Source organism: Gobio gobio (assembly GCF_949357685.1).
Source record: "Gobio gobio genome assembly, chromosome: 20".
Classification (NCBI taxonomy): Eukaryota; Metazoa; Chordata; class Actinopteri; order Cypriniformes; family Gobionidae; genus Gobio; species Gobio gobio.
In genome coordinates, this window is record NC_137113.1 from 47,588,290 (window position 1) to 47,608,289 (window position 20,000).

The 20,000-nt window shown below is 36.4% G+C and overlaps 1 protein-coding gene across 1 annotated transcript in view; it reads right to left on the reverse strand.

Moving 5' to 3' along the window:
• The window catches only part of rab26 (RAB26, member RAS oncogene family), a gene marked incomplete at both ends in the record, with an annotated part of 172,367 nt that overhangs the window by 3,743 nt on the left and 148,624 nt on the right, over positions 1 to 20,000 (reverse strand). Inside the window, 2 exons of the mRNA XM_079801689.1 lie at positions 1,297 to 1,353; positions 3,217 to 3,282. Of these exons, the coding sequence (XP_079657815.1) occupies positions 1,297 to 1,353; positions 3,217 to 3,282 (123 nt within the window). The remainder of the gene's footprint in view (positions 1 to 1,296; positions 1,354 to 3,216; positions 3,283 to 20,000) is intronic.

Here is a 20,000-nt window from a genome sequence, read left to right on the forward strand (position 1 = left end):
GGCTATTGCTACAAATATACCCGTGAGACTTATGCTCAGGGGTCACATACTTTTATGTATGAAAAAAAAAACATTTAAACTAGTAAGTATGACATTATAAACACAACATATTGTTTCCAAACTTATACTTAATGTTGGATGTAAAAACCTGAAGAACATTTTCAATTAAAAATTATTTGTATAAGCAACTTTCATAATACATGTATGTAAGCAGCTCATGTAGTGCGTTAAGAAAACTGCCTTACAACCTCATTGAGTGAGATAAAGGGAAAGTGAGCAAAACAAAGCAAACATATACAATTATTAAATTCAGTTATAATGTTCAGTAGACTTTAACCATTTTTGCTTTGTCTTTTTATTCCCTGAAATTTTCTGAAAACCCCTGCTCTAAAATATCCCCATTGACATCATTATCCGACTCTCACACTGCAACGGCTGGAGTTAAAAATCTTCATTTGTGTTCGGCTGAAGAAACAAACACACCTACATCTCGGATGCCCTGGGGGTCCGCAGATAAACATAAATCATTAGTTTTTGGGTGAACTATCCCTTTAATGCCCCTGCTATACAACCGGTTTACATGCTTTAAAAACGTGTTAATCTTCTCATGATACACACATCAGCATCAGCTCTTCTCTCACAGTGTCTGAAACTGATGATTCAGTCTCTCTAAACTCCTCCTCTCTGAGAGACTGCTCAGCTCTGATTGGTTTAGAAAGCAAACGCTCATTATCATATCTGAATCTCAGTAACCAACAGTAACCGTATCAATCTCATCAAAGTGGATTTGCTTTAGCAGCAGAAACACGAACCAAACTCTTCCAGTCTCCGATACAACTGCAGTGTGTGAGGGCGGGGCAAAGAGACGCCGTTCAGCCAATCAAGACCACAGACTGGCATTATGCAAATTAGTTACAAACCTACATGGGTTCAAACAGAGACTGGAATCACTGATGACTTTCTTTGGGAGACAATGCCTCCATTTATATGCACTACGCTCTTTAAAACTTTGCGTTCACAAACAGCTTTATTACTCATGACAGATATTATCTGAGGAGAAAAACATAATATGTGCATTTTAAGGGATCTTCATAAGATCAGTGTACATATGTGTGTGTGTGTGTATCACATGCATGAATAATGTAAATAGAACAACCTCTCAAAGACGATAAAAATGGCTAAATAATGAGATGTGTGTGCAGTGTGTGTGAATGTGACTGCAAAACATGTTCTTCCCTCATTAAAAAGATTTTACACAAAGATTAGTATTTAAAAAGAAATGTCAACATGACACACCTTGGCCAGTTTCTCCCCCTCCTCTCTCTTCACAACCCGTTCATGAGTGGCATCAGCCTGAAAATCACCCAATCGATCAATGGATCAATCAATAAACACTGCATGTACTAGCTTTGATTTCTGATCAATGTTTTCTTTATAAATTATTTATGAATTAGGGATGCACCGAAATGAAAAATTCTTGGGCCAAGCTGAAGACCGAACGCGTTTTTTCCCCATTTATTGTGCCAATTTTTTCACCATTGCATAAATTAAATTGTAAAATTTTTTTTTTGCTTTTTACTATTTTGTCTTGCTTTTTTTAGGGGTAGGGTTACGGTATTGTTCATTTTTGTGAATCTATACAAAACTCACTTTTATTTATTTATGAATCTGACCTAGTAATCACTTCACATGCTCTTTGATACACATGTGACTGATTTTATTTTATTTTTTCTGTGTGGGTGATATGTTTATGTATAAGCTACTGGATCTCCCTCCGAATTAATAAAATGTCCATTTATCTAAAGAATAAAGTGCGGTTGACGGTTTGGAAGAATAAGCCCAAATGGACTCGATTTCAAAGCCGCAATCCCCTGATCCGCCAGCCCAGAATGACGAGCGTTAAAGCCGTTTCACAAGGGAACATGTTTATTTACTATTTATTGTATTATTATTATTTTTTTAAATTTTAGGTAATATATTTTTTACCCTTAATTTCCATGATCTAAAGAATGAAAAGGTTGTTATTTGAAAGTGTGTGGGTCTGCTTGCATTATTATGCTGTTATATTAGGATTATATATTCAGTGGCATAAAATAGTCTTAAAATGACAATAATATCGTTTATGGCCATTATTTCTGGGACGATACATCGTGAAACAAAAAGTAGTTATTCTCAGTGTTGGGGAAAGTTACTTTGAAAATTAATGCATTACAATATTACGTTACTCCCTTAAAAAGTAACTAATTGAGTTACTTAGTTACTTTTTAAGAAAAGTAATGAGTTACGTTACTTTTGCGTTACTCACCTGAGCTGGGCTTGCTTTTGTTTGTTTTTTTATAACAAAAAAGTTATATTTTTGTGCAACGATAAAGACCTCTTCATACCAAAATGTAAATAATAAGTAAAAATGCAGATTCCCGCATGAACAGTAGAGGGCGCAGCTCTGGATAATGGAGAATAGGATGCAGGAGAAAAAAGTTTGACCAATAAAAACAACATTTAATTAATAACATTTAATTATTGGAGGTTTGATTTGCATTTGACTGATTTTATTCATTTTGAGGAGGACAGAATCTTTATTGTGCAAGTGAGATAAATAAATGCTCACATTTAGTCTAGAACTACAATAACCATCATGTTCACACACACGCACACACACACACACACACACACACACACACACACACACACACACACACACACACACACACACACACACACACACACACACACACACACACACACACACACACACACACACACACACACACACACACACACACACACACACACACACACACACACACACACACACACACACACACACACACACACACACACACACACGCCTCTGCACTTATTTTTCTCCACATGGGGGCAGGAGAGCTGTCAGTCAAATTAATGTGAAAAAGTAACTCAGATATTTTGTTGTAAATTTGAAAAGTAATGCGTTACTTTACTAGTTACTTGGAAAAAGTCATTATTACGTAACTCAAGTTACTTGTAATGCGCTTCCCCCAACACTGCTTATCGTAACAAGCCTACTATGCACTGAGTGCAATTTTTGCTATTTTCGGCCGAATAATTTTGGTTGCCGAACATTCGGTGCATCCCTATTATGAATTGATGCCATGCATCCATGTCGAGTCCAAATATACAAAGGTCATAATCTTGAATAAGTGAAGTATCAAAAATATTTCCCCATACTTTACTCACCTTGTTACCCAGAAGCATGATCACAGCGTTCTGCTGGGCGAACTCATTAATCTCTGTGAGCCAGGCCTGCGAAAAGAGAACAACTGACAGCAATTGTATTGTACATTTACAGGAAATCACCATAATCTCAGATGCAGGACTTAAAGCGCTGGTTGATTATGATTTGTCTTGTGTAGCTTTAGTGAGTGTGTAGTGTCGCTGTTTGAGCATAAACAACATCTGCAAAGTTACGACGCTCAAAGCTCAAAGCAAAGGGAGATATTTTCTCTCTTTAAGAACTACAACAAACGGCTGGTAGGGACTACAACGAGTCAGTGACATCACTACCCCAATCATTTGCATAACCCCGCCCCCGGGAACATGTGGAGAAGAGGAAGAGCTGTCGTTCACATTTATTGATACAGTACGAACAAAAACGCAGACGCATGTCATAAAGCGAGACGACATCATCAGTTATAACCGTAATTACACTAAACTATCCCTGTTCTCTCTTCAGCAGCAGATATTCTCTGGCTCATCTTACCCCACACCAACGCTTTATAGATTATAAGGACAGAATATGCTAATCAATGACTGAAGATGGTTAACTCATAAACTCATCCTCTATCCCTTCAGAAACGTCCTGTCTCGTTCTACATGTTGTCTCTTCTTCTGGAGTCTCTCCATCATTGTCCATTGGAGAGACAATGTCCAATTGTTCAGTGTGTGTGTGTGAGGTAACCTTTCAGGTTCCTGAAAGGGGGCGGGGAGCAGCAGCTAATTTGCATTTAAAGGGACACACAAAAACGGCGTGTTTTTTTACAATTTTAACATGTTATATAAATTATCTGTAGGGTATTTTGAGCAAAAATTTCACATACACACTCTGAGGACGTCAGAGACTTATTTTACATCTTGTAAAAAGAGCCATTCTAGCACCCCTTTAAATGATTCTCTATAATGTTTATGGTCCCAGTACAGCTCACACCTGAATCCCTGAACAAGAAAGAAAAAGGCAATATTTTCCAACACAGCAGGAAAGGGCAGGTCATTTCAAGGAGGGTTTAATCAACGAAAATGGCTGTGGTGAATTTGCAGTCACCCTAGAAAAGAGCTAATAAGGAAAACCAAAGGAAAATGGGAGAGAGAGAGAGAGAGAGAGAGAGAGAGAGAGAGAGAGAGAGAGAGAGAGAGAGAGAGAGAGAGAGAGAGAGAGAGAGAGAGAGAGAGAGAGAGAGAGAGAGAGAGAGAGGATGATACCGCAGGACCGCAGGTTAATGAAAGCCTCCTGTTAATATTGAGAGGCAGTAATAAAACACACAGTGAGGGTATCTCATAATCATCACACACACACACACACACACACACACACACACACACACACACACACACACACACACACACACACACACACACACACACACACACACACACACACACACACACACACACACACACACACACACACACACACACACACACACACACACACAGGCATTCAGAGCGACATGCTCAATAATTAGGGATGTTATCGCTCACACTACGGTAAACTCCTAACCCTCATTATTTACCCATCCTAAACACATCAATTATACCTTAAACCAGGGATTTCCAAACTTTTTTTGTCAGCCGAAAGGGCCCATTCCACAGACTGTAAAAAATATGACTAACAGACAGCAGACAAACGGCTATCCACCTGTCACTCAAAGTGGCCACGCCCTTAATTATGCAGAACTTTAAGGCTTTATATAATGTAAACGAATGAGTTATAAAATCATTCCCCCACCTCAGTCGTCATGAAGGGCAAAATTAGCCGTACAGACCAAAACTGAGCTGATGGAATTAAAGCGACCGTTATCCACTGGAATTAATACTGAAGTGAGTTAAACTGCAGTTCATGGTCTGGCCACTTTCAAATGCATCTGCAAACAATTTTTCAAGTCATGTATTTCATCATTGAGGATTTCTTAAAAATACTGTGCAAATATCTCAACTCAGACTCCAGAAGGAGCAGAATCTCATTGAGCTCATGTTAAAATGCCCAACTTTACAGCAGAAGAACACATGTTTACAGTCTGGGACAAACTGTGCTTTTGGTCTGTACGGCTAATGTTGCCCTTCATGATGACTGTGAGGGGGGTGAATGATTTTATAACTCATTCGTTTACATTATATAAAGCATTAAAATTCTGCATAATTAAGGGTGTGGCCACTTTGAGTGACAGGTGGATAGCCATTTATCTGCTGTGTGTTAGTCATCACCTTAGCTCCGCCCACGTCCCGCCTCTTTGCCCGTTTTCTATTATCCGAGAGTGACTTGCGATGACAAGATGGCGACGGCCGGCTCGACCCGACTTTACGCTTCAAAACTGCTCTTCAGGGGCCGGTTGCACCAGTTGTGCGTAAGTTACAACTTAGCCTAGTTTTGACGTAAATGGGCACTAAGTTACTTACGCACTACTAAATATTTTTGCGTTGCACCATTAAACTTAGTTGAAGCGTAACTCTACGTATAAACTAAATATTTACGGAAGCTCCGATCAGGAGTAATGGTTGGAATAATAAAGCAGACGGACTGAACTGCATAATAAGCTCTAGTTTTACATGACAGACTTCAATTATTTACACATGTATGATAATTCTGACATTTACACTCGCTTACATTTTAAGAGAGAAAACATTATGTGAATAGATGACTTTATTTGCAGCTCTTCAACACGAAACCATCCAAAACTGTGTGAATCTGTCCCATCGGTGCGTGTTGTGCATGTCAAATAAAATCAGTCATAATCATAATCAATATGTTTTTTTTGTTTTGTTTCAGTATTTATTGATCCTTGTTAATGTCGTTTCATATACTGAATGCTTCTGAATGTTATTTATATATAAAAGCACTTATGTTATTCATGATTAAGTATATTTAATGGAAAGTTATTTTTACCGTTGGTTACGTGAGGCAAAATAATGAAGGACACACTGAAATTCACGGTAACTTCTGCTCTCGTATTTGAAGGCTGCTATTGGATCATTGAGGGTAAACGTCATATTATGCGATTACGCATTACTTTACGGAGAGCTTACGACTTACTAGTTACATTCTGCCTTAAGAACAAATGGTGCAACCCAAAAAAGTATAGAGTTAGTTACAAACTATCTAGTAGTTACTAAGCCTCTAGTGTGGACTTGTTTAAGAAAGAACTTACGAACGACTGGTGCAACCCTACCCAGAATCCTATGGGTGACTTCACAGACACTACTTCCATGTTTGTTTAAAGTCTATGCTCACACCCCTAGTATTTAAATCTTATTGTAAACCCATATTTTGTGTTGTGTGAAGTCTTATCAACTAAAAAGGGTTGAAGAGACTGTTCATTATCGGCTTATTTCACGGCTGTTTACGGATGAATGAATGCAAGGACATCTTCATGAGTTCTCACGGCTTTCAATCACATCTCCAGCCCTGTCTCGTGATTCTGCCGGTGTAAATGTGTCTCTCTTACACACTCACTGACTCGCTCTCTCCACATCTCTACAACTCACTCCGCCTCATTTGCATTTATAAAGCGTAACAGTGCTACTTAGCAAAGCCGTGTACTGTATCAGTGCACATGCTCATTTCCTCCCGGGCCTGAAGCAAAGCGAAAGAGAGGCGTTTGATCGCTCCACTATGTTTGTTTCATGTTCTGCTTCCAGGCTTTATTAAAGTACAATCAACAGCGGCCCACCGATACGCTTCATTTTCTTTCATATAGGCCAATATATATATAAATTACGGCAAAAAGGCTGTCTTGAATGTCTGATTTGAGTTATTGCTTCTAAAAGGGACACGGCACATTTCAAAAGACAGTACGGCAGTGTTTTAAACACGTTATTCTTGTGTTTTTACACACAAAAGCATTTCTAAAATGTTTTGATTGCATTATGCACCTTCTCTCGTTAGATAAAAGTGTCCCAAATACATACATTTAAGCGTGTTTTTATGGTTTGTATGGTTAAAATGTTACACTGATGGAAAACAAAATGAAGGGCTTGAAATGAAATATGAGTCGTGATGTGTTAATAAAACGTCAAGAAATCAGAGTAAATATCACTTTTTAAAAACATTGTGCTTTGATGGTACCAGATAAAACTAAATATTACTCATTTTTAAAATGTTATTAATTTTAGGGTTTTAAAGTGTCGTCTTGTTTAACATTATGTATCAATGTAATGTAATGTAATAATAGAGCGAAATTTGATTTCTTATTAAGTAGATGAGTCAACTGATTTTAATAAATGTCATTGATATGACAATTGAATATAAAAGAGTCATAACATTAATGCCACGATTTTAATATTCATAAATAGGAATGCATGTTCATAATCATAATGATAATGTAAATGTAAAGTTGTGCACAAGATTCTATAATATTTACTTTACGTTACTGACTTTAAGTTGCACTTCTTGTTTTAAACAAAACTAGCACTGTTTCATCTCATATTAAATGATTTCCCTTCACAACTTTGGTAATAAGATGAAAACTCATCTGCAGTTTCTCACAGGAGATGCAATTGGACACGAGGTCAAGTCCTCAAATCCCCGGATAAATAAACCTTATCAAATATGATGCAAAATATGGAAATATAGAGCAAAAGTTTACTTTGAATAAACACTATATTTCAGCAAACTATTATCTTTGGCTCAGGAGAACGGAAGTCTCCCTTCGCTCTATGATTCAATCTCATTTCTGTTGAGAGTTTTGAAACAAATCATGTTTGGGATTATATACAGGCATATAATATTTGTTGCAACTTAATTACTTACTTTGAGGGAATCAGATATCTATCATCCCGCAGAGACATGGGTCATGCACAGCTCAAAGTTATGTGTGTGTGTGTGTGTGTGTGTTTGCTCACAGTCCTGCTCAACTCAAAGTCTGAAGAACGCTTTCCACAAGCTCTTAAACACTCCTGATGCTTTACAAGCTCCGCTCTACAGTTTCAAAGTGCATGACAGAAAATGTATTTCTTTGTACAGAAAACTATTTCCGTTTCCATTAAAGCAATATTTAATACTTATATTTGTACTTTTATGTGACAGTAGATGGATGCTAACAATGCCAAGGTCATGGGTTTGATTCCCAGGGAATGCATGCACTGAGAACATGTAAACCTTGAATGCAATGCAAGTCACATCTGTCAAATGTGAAAGTCTGAAGACCACTATAGATTTAAAGATTCTGTGAGTGATTTCAGCTGTTTGCAAGATTCAACCACATGCCCTAAATGCCCTAAATTTCAACCACATGCCCTAAATATAATAAATATAAATATATGCCCTCTCTCCAAAACAGCACAAAACAAAATGCGTGCACTGAAAGATGTCAACCTTGAACTCAATGTAAGTCACTTTGGATAAAAGCATCTGCCGGATTCATAAAATGCTCAAAACTATGAAGAACACTAGTGTTGGAAATTGTTTCCAACTTTTCTTTGATATTGCATAAAAACAGAAAGCGTGAATATTTGAAATTGATGCTCAAACACAAAGTATTCCTCAAAGTATTTGATTTTAAACTCAATCACATGCTCTCTCTCTCCAAATCAACACAAAATACACACACTGAAAGATGCAAACCTTGAACTCAATGTAAGACACTTTGAATAAAAGCATCTGCCGGATTCATAAAATGCTCAAAACTATGAAGGACATTTTGCCCAACGCTTCTTTGACATCGCATAAAAATAGCACAGATATTTGAAATTGATGCTCAAACACTCAAAGCATTCCTCAAAGTATATCCTGTGCAATATTTGATATTAAAGTCCAGCATTTTAATGTGAAACAGCCATTTACAGATTCTTAACCCAGATGCACTGAAAAACTGCAAACCTTGAACACAATGTAAGTCACTTTGGATAAAAGCATCTGCCGAATGCATAAATGTGAAATGCTCAAAACTATGAAGAGCACTAGTGCTGGAAATTGTGTCCAACTTTTCTTTGATATTGCATAAAAAGCACAGATATTTGAAATGCTCAAACCCTCCAAAGCATTCCTCAAAGTATTTCCTATGCAAGATTTGATTTTAAAGTGCAACATTATAATGTAAAACAATGTGAAATTTAAAGATTTCAGCTCTTTGTAAAACTCAATCCCATGCTCTCTCTCTCCAAAACCCAACAAAATGCACACACTGAAAGATGCAAACCTTAAACACAATGTAAGTCACTTTGGATAAAAGCATCTGCCGGATGCACAAATGTAAAATGCTCACAATTTCAAGAGCACTAGTGTTGGAAATGTCTCCCAACCTTTCTTTGATATTACATAAAAACAGCACAAATATTTGAAATGGATGCTCAAACCCTCAAAGTATTTCCTATGCAATGTTTGATTTAAAGTGCAGAATTATAATGTGAAACAGCCATTTAAAGATTCTCTGAGTGATTTCAGCTCTTTGTAAAACTCAATCACATGCTCTCTCTCTCCAAATCAACACAAAATGCACACACTGAAAGATGCAAACCTTGAACACAATGTAAGTCACTTTGGATAAAAGCATCTGCCGGATGCATAAAATGCTCAAAACTATGAAGAGCACTAGTGTTGGAAATTGTGTCCAACTTTTCTTTGATATTGCATAAAAACAGACAGCACAGATATTTGAAATCGATGCTCAAACACTCAAAGCATTCCTCAAAGTATTTCCTATCCAATGTTTGATTTCAAAGTGCAGCATTTTAATATAAAACAGCCATTTACAGATTTCAACTCTTTGCAAAACTCAATCCCATGCCCTCTCTCTCTCCAAATCAACACAAAATGCACACACTGAAATATGCAAACCTTGGACACAATGTAAGACACTTTGGATAAAAGCATCTGCCGGATGCACAAATGTAAAATACTCAAAACTTTGAAGAACACTATAGTTGGAAATTGTCAAAATTGTCTTTGATATTGCATAAGAAACAGAAAGCACAGCTATTATAAATTGATGCTCAAACAATTCCTCAAAGTATTTCCTATGCAATGTTTGATTTAAAGTGTAGAATTATAATGTAAACCTTGAACACAATGTAAGTCACTTTGGATAAAAGCATCTGCCGGATTCATAAAATGCTCAAAACTTTGAAGAGCACTAGTGTTGGAAATTGTGGCCAACTTTTCTTTGATATTGCATACAAACTAGTGTTAGGCCGATATTTGCAATTTTTACGTGTATCGGCCGATATAAGGCTGCTGCGTTCGCCGATATTTTTTCCCTGCATTATTTCCAGACAGGCGTCCACAGGGCAGCTCTCACCGTCTTCAAACTCTCTCGCTCTCCCTCGCGCATATTAATCAAAATCAGCTGAGAATTGACACGATGGTAAAAGCTGGAAAGACTGAAGTTTCACGTGGAGCATTGGGAGATTTTCTCCTGAATTACCGCTGGTGTTGCTCCACAAGAGATTCAGTGAAGTGCACCTACACTCTAAACAATACTGGGTTAAAAATAACCCAAGTTGGGTTGAAAATGGACTAACCCAGCAATTGGGTTCACTGTAAAAAAAGAAAAGTTGACATAACTTAAAATTGTAAGGCAACTTGCTGCACAGCATTTTTGAGTTTACTCAACTTTTAAACAAAGTAGTTCACTTAACTCAATTAACTGAGTAAGGTCACATGTCTCCCCATTTAAGATCTTTTGTTCAGCTGTTTAAGTTTTTATTTTTTATGTCACCATCATGGTGATTAGTGTTTTCTTTAGTTGGGCACTTTGACAACTTTTTAATGTTGAAAACATAATCAAATGCTGTCAGTTGCTCGATGATAAGAATATAATCATTGTGTAGTGGCTTAATTCACTGATTTTATGACTGAATTTAATATGAGCAATATACTATTAGCTTTTTTTAATTGTGATTCTAGAAAAGATTAAAAACATGGTTTTAATCAAAATAGTGTACAATCGGTTTAAAACCTTAGTCAACTAAGCACTTTGACCACCTATGAGATTTTCTCACACAGACATCAACAATCAGCCTATGAATCTCAACAATGGTGACATGCTTCATACCGCAATGCATTCTGGGAGCCATGGATGAGTTTTGCATGATGCACCCAGAATGCATTGTTAATAGTTGCAGCTTGTATGCGTGTTAACTTGCATTTACAAATCGAATTTACAATTAAAACTAGGTTGGTCCAACAATTGTTGAAACAACTTATTTTGACCAGTTAAGCCAACTTTTTTGCATTTAATTGTCCAGTTAACTAAAACATTATCATTAGTCAAAATTTTTGTGATTTAGATTTTTTACAGTGTTGTTTTAACCCAGCAATTGGGTTGTTTTAAGCAAACATTTAACCCAACCGCTGGGTCAAAACAACCCAATTGCTGGGTTAGTCCATATTCAACCCAACTTGGGTTATTTTTAACCCAGCATTTTTTAGAGTGTAACCATTAAATGACTAGGTTGTAAATAGTTTTAAATGAAGTATAGTACAGTCAGTGTGCACTTTATTATGCTGTTTGCTTGTTGATACTGTGTGCAATAGTGTCATTATGTTATTTATGCTTAAATATTTATCTTCAGAATTTATTTTCACCACTGAACTCTTTTTTTCTTGTTCTACCTCACCTGTTTTTACTATTTGTTAAATATAGTTTTTTTTAGTTCAATAAATGTTCCTTTTTTTTTAAATTGTTATCATCATGATCATTGTGTCATTTTTATGTTGTAAATTGAGGGAGCAAAAGCAGTATCAGCTCCAAATATCGGCTCAAGAAAATCGGCAGCTCGTATCGCTCGTCGGCTAAGGCTGATGAAAAAAAATCGGTATCGGCACTAAAAAATCCATATTGGTCGATCCCTAATACAAAGAGAAAGCACAGCTATTATAAAATGATGCTCAACCCCTCAAAGCATTCCTCAAAGCATTCCTCAAAGCATTCCTCAAAGCATTCCTCAAAGCATTCCTTATGCAATGTTTGATATTAAAGTGCAGCATTTTAATATAAAACAGCCATTTAAAGATTTCAACTCTTTGCAAAACTCAATCACATGCTCTCTCTCTCCAAATCAACACAAAATGCATGCACTGAAAAAATGCAAACCTTGAACACAATGTAAGTCACTTTGGATAAAAGCATCTGCAAAATACACAAAATGCTCAAAACTATGAAGAGCACTACTGTTGGAAATTGTGTCCAACTTTTCCTTGATATTGCATACAGAAAGCACAGCTCAAACCCTGCGTCAGAGACTCACTCACAGCGGTTTAATTGAGCGGTTGCGCGAGGTTTTCCGAGGTGTGTGACAGATGAGGATGTGCATATCAGGAATCCGCCGCTTCACACCACACTAACCAACAGCCATAAATCAGCCTTATGGACCAAACCTCCAATAAAACATGACACGAATATAAATGCAGGCAGAGAATGCAGAGAGCGTTTGAACAGAAGGATAATGTGAAGTTAATCAAAGCAAATGGAGATAAACACAACCGAGAAGAAGAGAAGAACAAACAATTATATAGAAGTAATGCAACGTTTATAGATGTTGTACCAGGAGCGACGGATAAACAGAGGAAGAATGATGAAGAGCGAAGACTGAACTTATTCATCTTATTTAGCAGAGCAGATGCGGAGTAATGAAAGCAGTTTGTCACGCTGGAGACGGAGAAGTACACTAACGTTACTCAAGAGAGGAATAACAGAGCAAAAACTATTAGGCTGAGCATAATTAAAACATCATTTCACACTAAATACAACACTGTAAAACATATCCAGTTCAATTATGGTAAAAACAGCCACATAAAGGCCTGTGCACATCGGGGCGATTATCGCCAGCGTTTTTCGGCGTGTCTTTTTTCGGTACTTTAGGGATGTTTACGTCAATAACTGTAAAGAACCTGTAAGTCATTTCTAGAAGTGTTATTGACATTATGCCAGAGCTGCCCTGCAAAAGTATAGGCCTATGGGTCAAAGACGAAACAGGGGTTTTCAAGCATCAAACATAAATGTGTAATACAGCTTTAAATTTAGTTTTTTCCTGTACATTAGAATGTGTCCTGTTTAATTTTATATTTTCTTAGCAAAAAATAATGACTATCACACATTTTTTACCATGATTTACAGAAGACACCCACTAAAATGTCATTCAGTGTAACAATATTTATGTATCAGAAAATCTTATTAGGCATATTTAAAACAGGAATCATTAAAAGACTCTATTTAAGTATCAAAGTCCAGCCCATAATACTAATTAATTGTAATTTTTAAATCTTTGCCACTATCCTTCAAACCACTATTTGCCAGCAAGAAGTTTTTGTAAGGAAGTGAAAATCATTTAAAATATAATAAAATTTTGTATGATCACATTATTTTATATATTTTAATGATTACAGGTTAGAATAAGTATATTGTTTAATTTTTCACATAAATATATCTGTTACACTGAATGAAGAAAGCATTACCCTGACTGACGAAACTTCTACTTCAGTTCACTTTTCTGCAGCACCACATGGTCTTCAGGGGTCTTTGATGATGTCACAGATCTGTTTTTTATATGATTTCAGAATGGCTTCTTGATCCTGTTACACTAAATGATCTCTTACAAACTGGATTTTCGGGACAAAAGTCCCGTGGTTATTTAAAGGGTTAGTTCACCCAAAAATGTAAATTGTGTCATTAATGACTGAGCCTCATGTGGTTGGACACCCGTCAGACCTCCGTTCATCTTCAGACACAAATGAAGATATTTTAGTGTAAAGCTGATGCTCTGAAAGGCCTCCATTGGCTCAACTTTACACTCTCAAGACCCTTAAAAGACACTAAAGACTAAAGTTACAAAGTCCATCTCACTACAGTGGTTCTACAATAACTTTATGAATCGGCGAGAATAGTTTTTGTGCGCAAAAAAACCCCTAAATAACGACTTATATAGTGATGACGATTTCAAAACACGGCATCATGAAGCTTCGAAGCGTTATGAATATCGATTTTTTTTTAGAAAATGAGCGATGTTTGTCTAGATCAGACTCTATTCCTCGTCTGGGATCGGCCAGAGCCTCTGAAGCTCTTCCTCTGAAACTCTTCATCATGTTTTAAAGAAGAGTGGCTTGATTAAGTGCCGGAAATAACAGATGATGGACACAGCACGGTAACAAAACACACATTTACAGTTACACACACACCACAAGTGTAGCATGCAAACTCATAAGTAACACACGTCAGTTTAAATAGATGTGTGTGTGGTTTGGGTTTCAGGGATGTTTAGATCACCATAAAAGTGTTCACATGTTCCCTTGAACATATTTAGATATTAGATTTATTTCATTACTTCAGTTTTCTTTTCTTTTTTTTACAAATTGAAGCATTTAAACTGATAAAATATAATATAAATACTTCCATTAGTTTTTATTATAGGCTATTATAATTGTATTATAGTGTAAGCCTAATAAAGAACTGATCTCACAAGTGTTTAGGGATCCTTGCCATTAAAACGTTTGAAAACCCCTGATATAGTAAATCTTGGAAATTCATAAGCAATAAACAAACATTTAATATAGATGGGTTAATGCTGCCTGTTGCCAATAAATGACTGTTCAAAAACACATTGAGGACCATCTCAGTGCAACCGCTTAATTATTTTCATATTATATTATATTATATTTAGGGCTGTCAAAAAATTAATCGCAATTAATCGCGATTAATCGCATCAAAAATAAAAGTTTGTGTTTACATAATATATGTGTGTGTACTCTGTTAATTATTATTTATATATAAATACACACACATTCATGTATATATTTAAGAAATATTTGCATGTATATACTGTATATACATTTATATAATCTATAATATATATAAATATAAATGTTTTATATATAAAAATAATATTTTTTTCTGAAATATATACATGCTTGTTTGTGTTTTTATATATAAATAATAATTAACAGAGTACACACACATATATTATGTAAACACAAACTTTTATTTTGGATGCGATTAATCGCGATTAATCTTTTGACAGCCCTAATATTATATTATATTATAAAGAATTTAACTGTCCTGGGGGATATTTTAATAGTATTTCTTGGTAAAGAAGACTACAGTTAACAGCACTGTAAAATGTGCTTAATTTAATGACTTCTGAATTAACTTAAAGTTTTTTATTTAATATATCACAAAGTTAAATCAATGGTTAAATAAAATAGAAATGGCACATTAAAGTTATAACTGCATGATGAAACCCCTTTTTTCTGTGCGTTTACATACGCTGTACAGGTAAAGAATGTTTTTGCTCAGGTGACAAAATGTCCGCCCAATAGAGAAAAGTTTTGCTCAGCGAGAAAAGAAATTAGAGGGAACATTGGCATCCAGTACCATCTTTTTTTCTCCTCTCTCCCCTCTGTCGCTCCTCATGCTTCCAGCTCCTTTTCTCTCGCCTCGTCTGTTTTCATTAGAAAATAATGCACATGGATTTACCACCACGGGTGTGCATTATTTTCTAATAATTCAACAGCCTGTCATCAATTTATCCCCTCCGCACATCACTTTCGGCCACTTCTGTGTGTGTATGAGCTGTGATGAGTTCATCTGTGAATCTCTGTGTCATAAATAAAGCACAGACTCGATCGACATTCACTTCCACCTCTCTGACCACAGTCATCTCTGCACGGCCAGAATTTATTGAATGAATAAATGTAAAAATAAAACACTACACAGACTTCACTATAAAATATACATTGATTCTTATTAAAGCTACTGTATTAGTTTTTCAGTCAAGAGCAGTGAGTGATTTTCTCTTTGTCTTTTGTTGTTGTATTAACATTAAAGGGATATTTCACTCAAAAATGAAAATTCTGTCATTGAGAAATGAATACAGGTTTGGAACAATATTAGAGTGAGTAAATAATGACATCATTTTATAGGTGAACTGTCCCTTTAAGGACAGCGTGTTCACTATAGGCTGCGCCGCTGTCAATGTAAGACCTGCACGCATCTGATATACAGACACACGTGATTTTACTTTCACTTTAGACATATCCGACTGTGTTTATGTTAACCTTGTGTGTATTTGACAGTATTAGCGCAGTAAGACGACTACTTAGTCCTGTAATCGCGTGTTTGACAGGCGTTTAGTGCGCGCTCGGAAAAGCGCATGTTAAAATCGCGCACGCGAATGAAACCGGCAAGGCTTTAAATCGCATGCAAATAGTGAACTTTCTTGATTGTGAATAACTATAGTGTTCCGTGAGTATAACTCTTAGACTTAGACTTAGACTTAGACTTGACTTAGACTTGACTAAGACCTGACTTAGACTTGACTAAGACTTGACTAAGACTTGACCTTAGACTTGACTTAGACTTGACTAAGACTTGACCTTAGAGTTGAATAAGACTTGACTTAGACTTGACTAAGACTCAACTCGACTAAGACTTGACTTAGACTTGACTAAGACTTGATCTTACACTCGACTAAGACTTTACATGAATTAGACTTGACTTAGACTTGACTTGACTAAGAGTCTTCACAGACTAACGTGTGATGTGAATGTATGTCGCGTTGTTCAGTATTGGCATGGAGGCAAATGATAGAATGTGTACAAAAATAATTAATTAAATGCAAAACCGAAAAAACAGCAATTCACAAGCGCGTATTGAACCGTGAATGCCGTACCGAACGGTTAAATATTATATTGAGAATTGTGTCATCCCTAGTGACCACAGTCATCTCTGCACGGCCGGGGATGAGTGTGTCTGAGTCCCTCGCGGTCTCTCCCACACGTGTCCCACTCTCCATGACCTCCCATCTGCTCTACCCCTCCCCGTCTCAGACCTTCTCCTGCGGCTGACGGCCAGGATCCAAGGTTTCCGCTGGGCGTCCTGATGCCTCGTTGCTGTAGATGTGAGTGGAGTGACAGTATTTTCCTCTCCTCCTCTTCAGTCAGTTTGCTCCAAAAGGGTTTCAATTTCTTGCTTTCGCTCACAATTACAAGAAACCTCGCTCATTTACGGCCTTGTTTGTCCACACACACACCTTCACTCTTCATTTTTATTGCTGGAAATGTCCTATAGTCAATATTTTGTAGTCACACTGTGTGACAACTGGATGTTCTCATGCAATGCCCTAATAAAACAAATCTAATAAAAAAAAAACATTTCATAAGTTTTTAATGTTTAAAAAAAAAAAGTATCTTCTGCTTACCAGGGCTGCATTTATTTGATAAAAAATACAGTAATGTAACGTAGAGATCCACTGGAGGCGAGTGTAGATGAACCCAAGTACACAAGACTTGACTTAGACTTAGACTTGACTTAGACTTGACTTAGACTTGATTAAGACTTGACTAAGACTTGACTAAGACTTGACTAAGACTCGACTAAGACTTTACATGACTTAGACTTGACTTGACTAAGACTCAACTTGACTTAGACTTGACTAAGACTTGACTTAGACTTGACTAAGACTACTTGACTAATACTTGACTTGACTAAGACTCGACTAAAACTTTACATGACTTAGACTTGACGTAGACTTGACTAAGACTTTACTTGACTTATACTTGACTAAGACTCGCCTAAGACTTTACATGACTTAGACTTGACTTGACTAAGACTTGACTAAGAATTTATGGCCCGGTTTCACAGACAGGGCTTAGACTAAGCCAGGATTAGGCCTTAGTTCAATTAGGACATTTAAGTAACTTTTATAAACGTGCCCAAGAAAAAAACATTACTGGTGTGCATCTTGAGACAAAACAATGCCACTGACATATTTTAAGATTTGTCAGTGCAAGATTCTTTCAGGTAAAACAGCTCAAACATGCATTTTAGTCTAGGATTAGCTTAAGCATTGTCTGTGAAACCGGGGGTACATGACTTAGACTTGAATTAACTAAGACTCGACTAAGACTTTACATGACTAAGACTTGACTAAGACTCGACTAAGACTTTACATGACTTAGACTTGACTTAGACTTGACTTGACTAAGACTCGACTAAGACTTTACATGACTTAAACTTGACTAAGACTCGACTAAGACTTTACATGACTTAGACTTGACTTGGACTTGACCTGACTAAGACTCGACTAAGACTTTACATGACTTAGACTTGACTTAGACATGACTAAGACTTTACTTGACTTATACGTGACTGGACTAAGACTCAACTAAGACTTTATATGACTTAGACTTGACTTATACTTGAATTAACTAAGACTCGACTAAGACTTTACATGACTAAGACTTGACTAAGACTCGACTAAGACTTTACATGACTTAGACTTGACTTAGACTTGACTTGACTAAGACTCGACTGAGACTTTACATTTCTTAAACTTGACTAAGACTCGACTAAGACTTTACATGACTTAAACTTGACTAAGACTCGACTAAGACTTTACATGACTTAAACTTGACTAAGACTCGACTAAGACTTTACATGACTTAGACTTGACTTAGACTTGACTAAGACTCGACTAAGACTTTACATGACTTAGACTTGACTTAGACTTGAATAAACTAAGACTCGACTAAGACTTTACATGACTAAGACTTGACTAAGACTCGACTAAGACTTTACATGACTTAGACTTGACTTGGACTTGACCTGACTAAGACTCGACTAAAACTTTACATGACTTAGACTTGACTTAGACTTGACTAAGACTTTACTTGACTTATACGTGACTGGACTAAGACTCGACTAAGACTTTACATGACTTATACTTGACTTGACTTATACGTGACTTGACTAAGACTCGACTAAGACTTTACATGACTTAGACTTGACTAAGACTCGACTAAGACTTGACATGACTTAGACTTGACTTAGACTTGACTTAACTAAGACTCGACTAAGACTTTACATGACTTAGACTTGACTTAGACTTGACTTGACTAAGACTCAACTAAGACTTTACATGACTTAGACTTGACTAAGACTTGACTAAGACTTGACTAAGACTTTACATGACTTAGACTTGACTAAGACTTGACTAAGACTTGACTTAGACTTGACTAAGATTCAACTCAACTAAGACTTGACTTAGACTTGACTAAGACTCGACTTAGACTTTACATGACTTAGGCTTGACTTAGACTTGACTTGACTAAGAGTCAACTTGACTTAGACTTGACTAAGACTTGACTTAGACTTGACTAAGACTCAACTAAAACTTTACATGACTTAGACTTGACTTAGACTTGACGAAGACTTGACTAAGACTTTCCTTGACTTATACTTGACTTGACTAAGACTCGACTAAGACTTTACATGACTTAGACTTGACTTAGACTTGACTAAGACTCAACTAAAACTGTACATGACTTAGACTTGACGTAGACTTTACTTGACTTATACTTGACTTGACTAAGACTCGACTAAGACTTTACATGACTTAGACTTAACTAAGACTCGACTAAGACTTTACAGGACATAGACTTGACTTGGACTTGACTTGACTAACACTTGACTAAGACTTTACATGACTTAGACTAGACTAAGACTTGACTAAGACTCAACTCGACTAAGGCTTGACTAAGACTCGACTTTACATGACTTAGACTTGACTAAGACTCGACTAAGACTCAACTAAGACTTGACTTGACTAAGACTTGACTAAGATTTAGACTTAACTAAGACTTGATTTAGATTTAGACTTGTCTTAGACTTGTCTAAGACTCGACTTAGACTTGACTTGACTAAGACTTGACTAAGATTTAGACTTGACTAAGACTTGATTTAGATTTAGACTTGACTTAGACTTGACTTGACTTAGACTTGACTTAGACTTAGACTTGAGTTAGACTTGACCTCACCAAC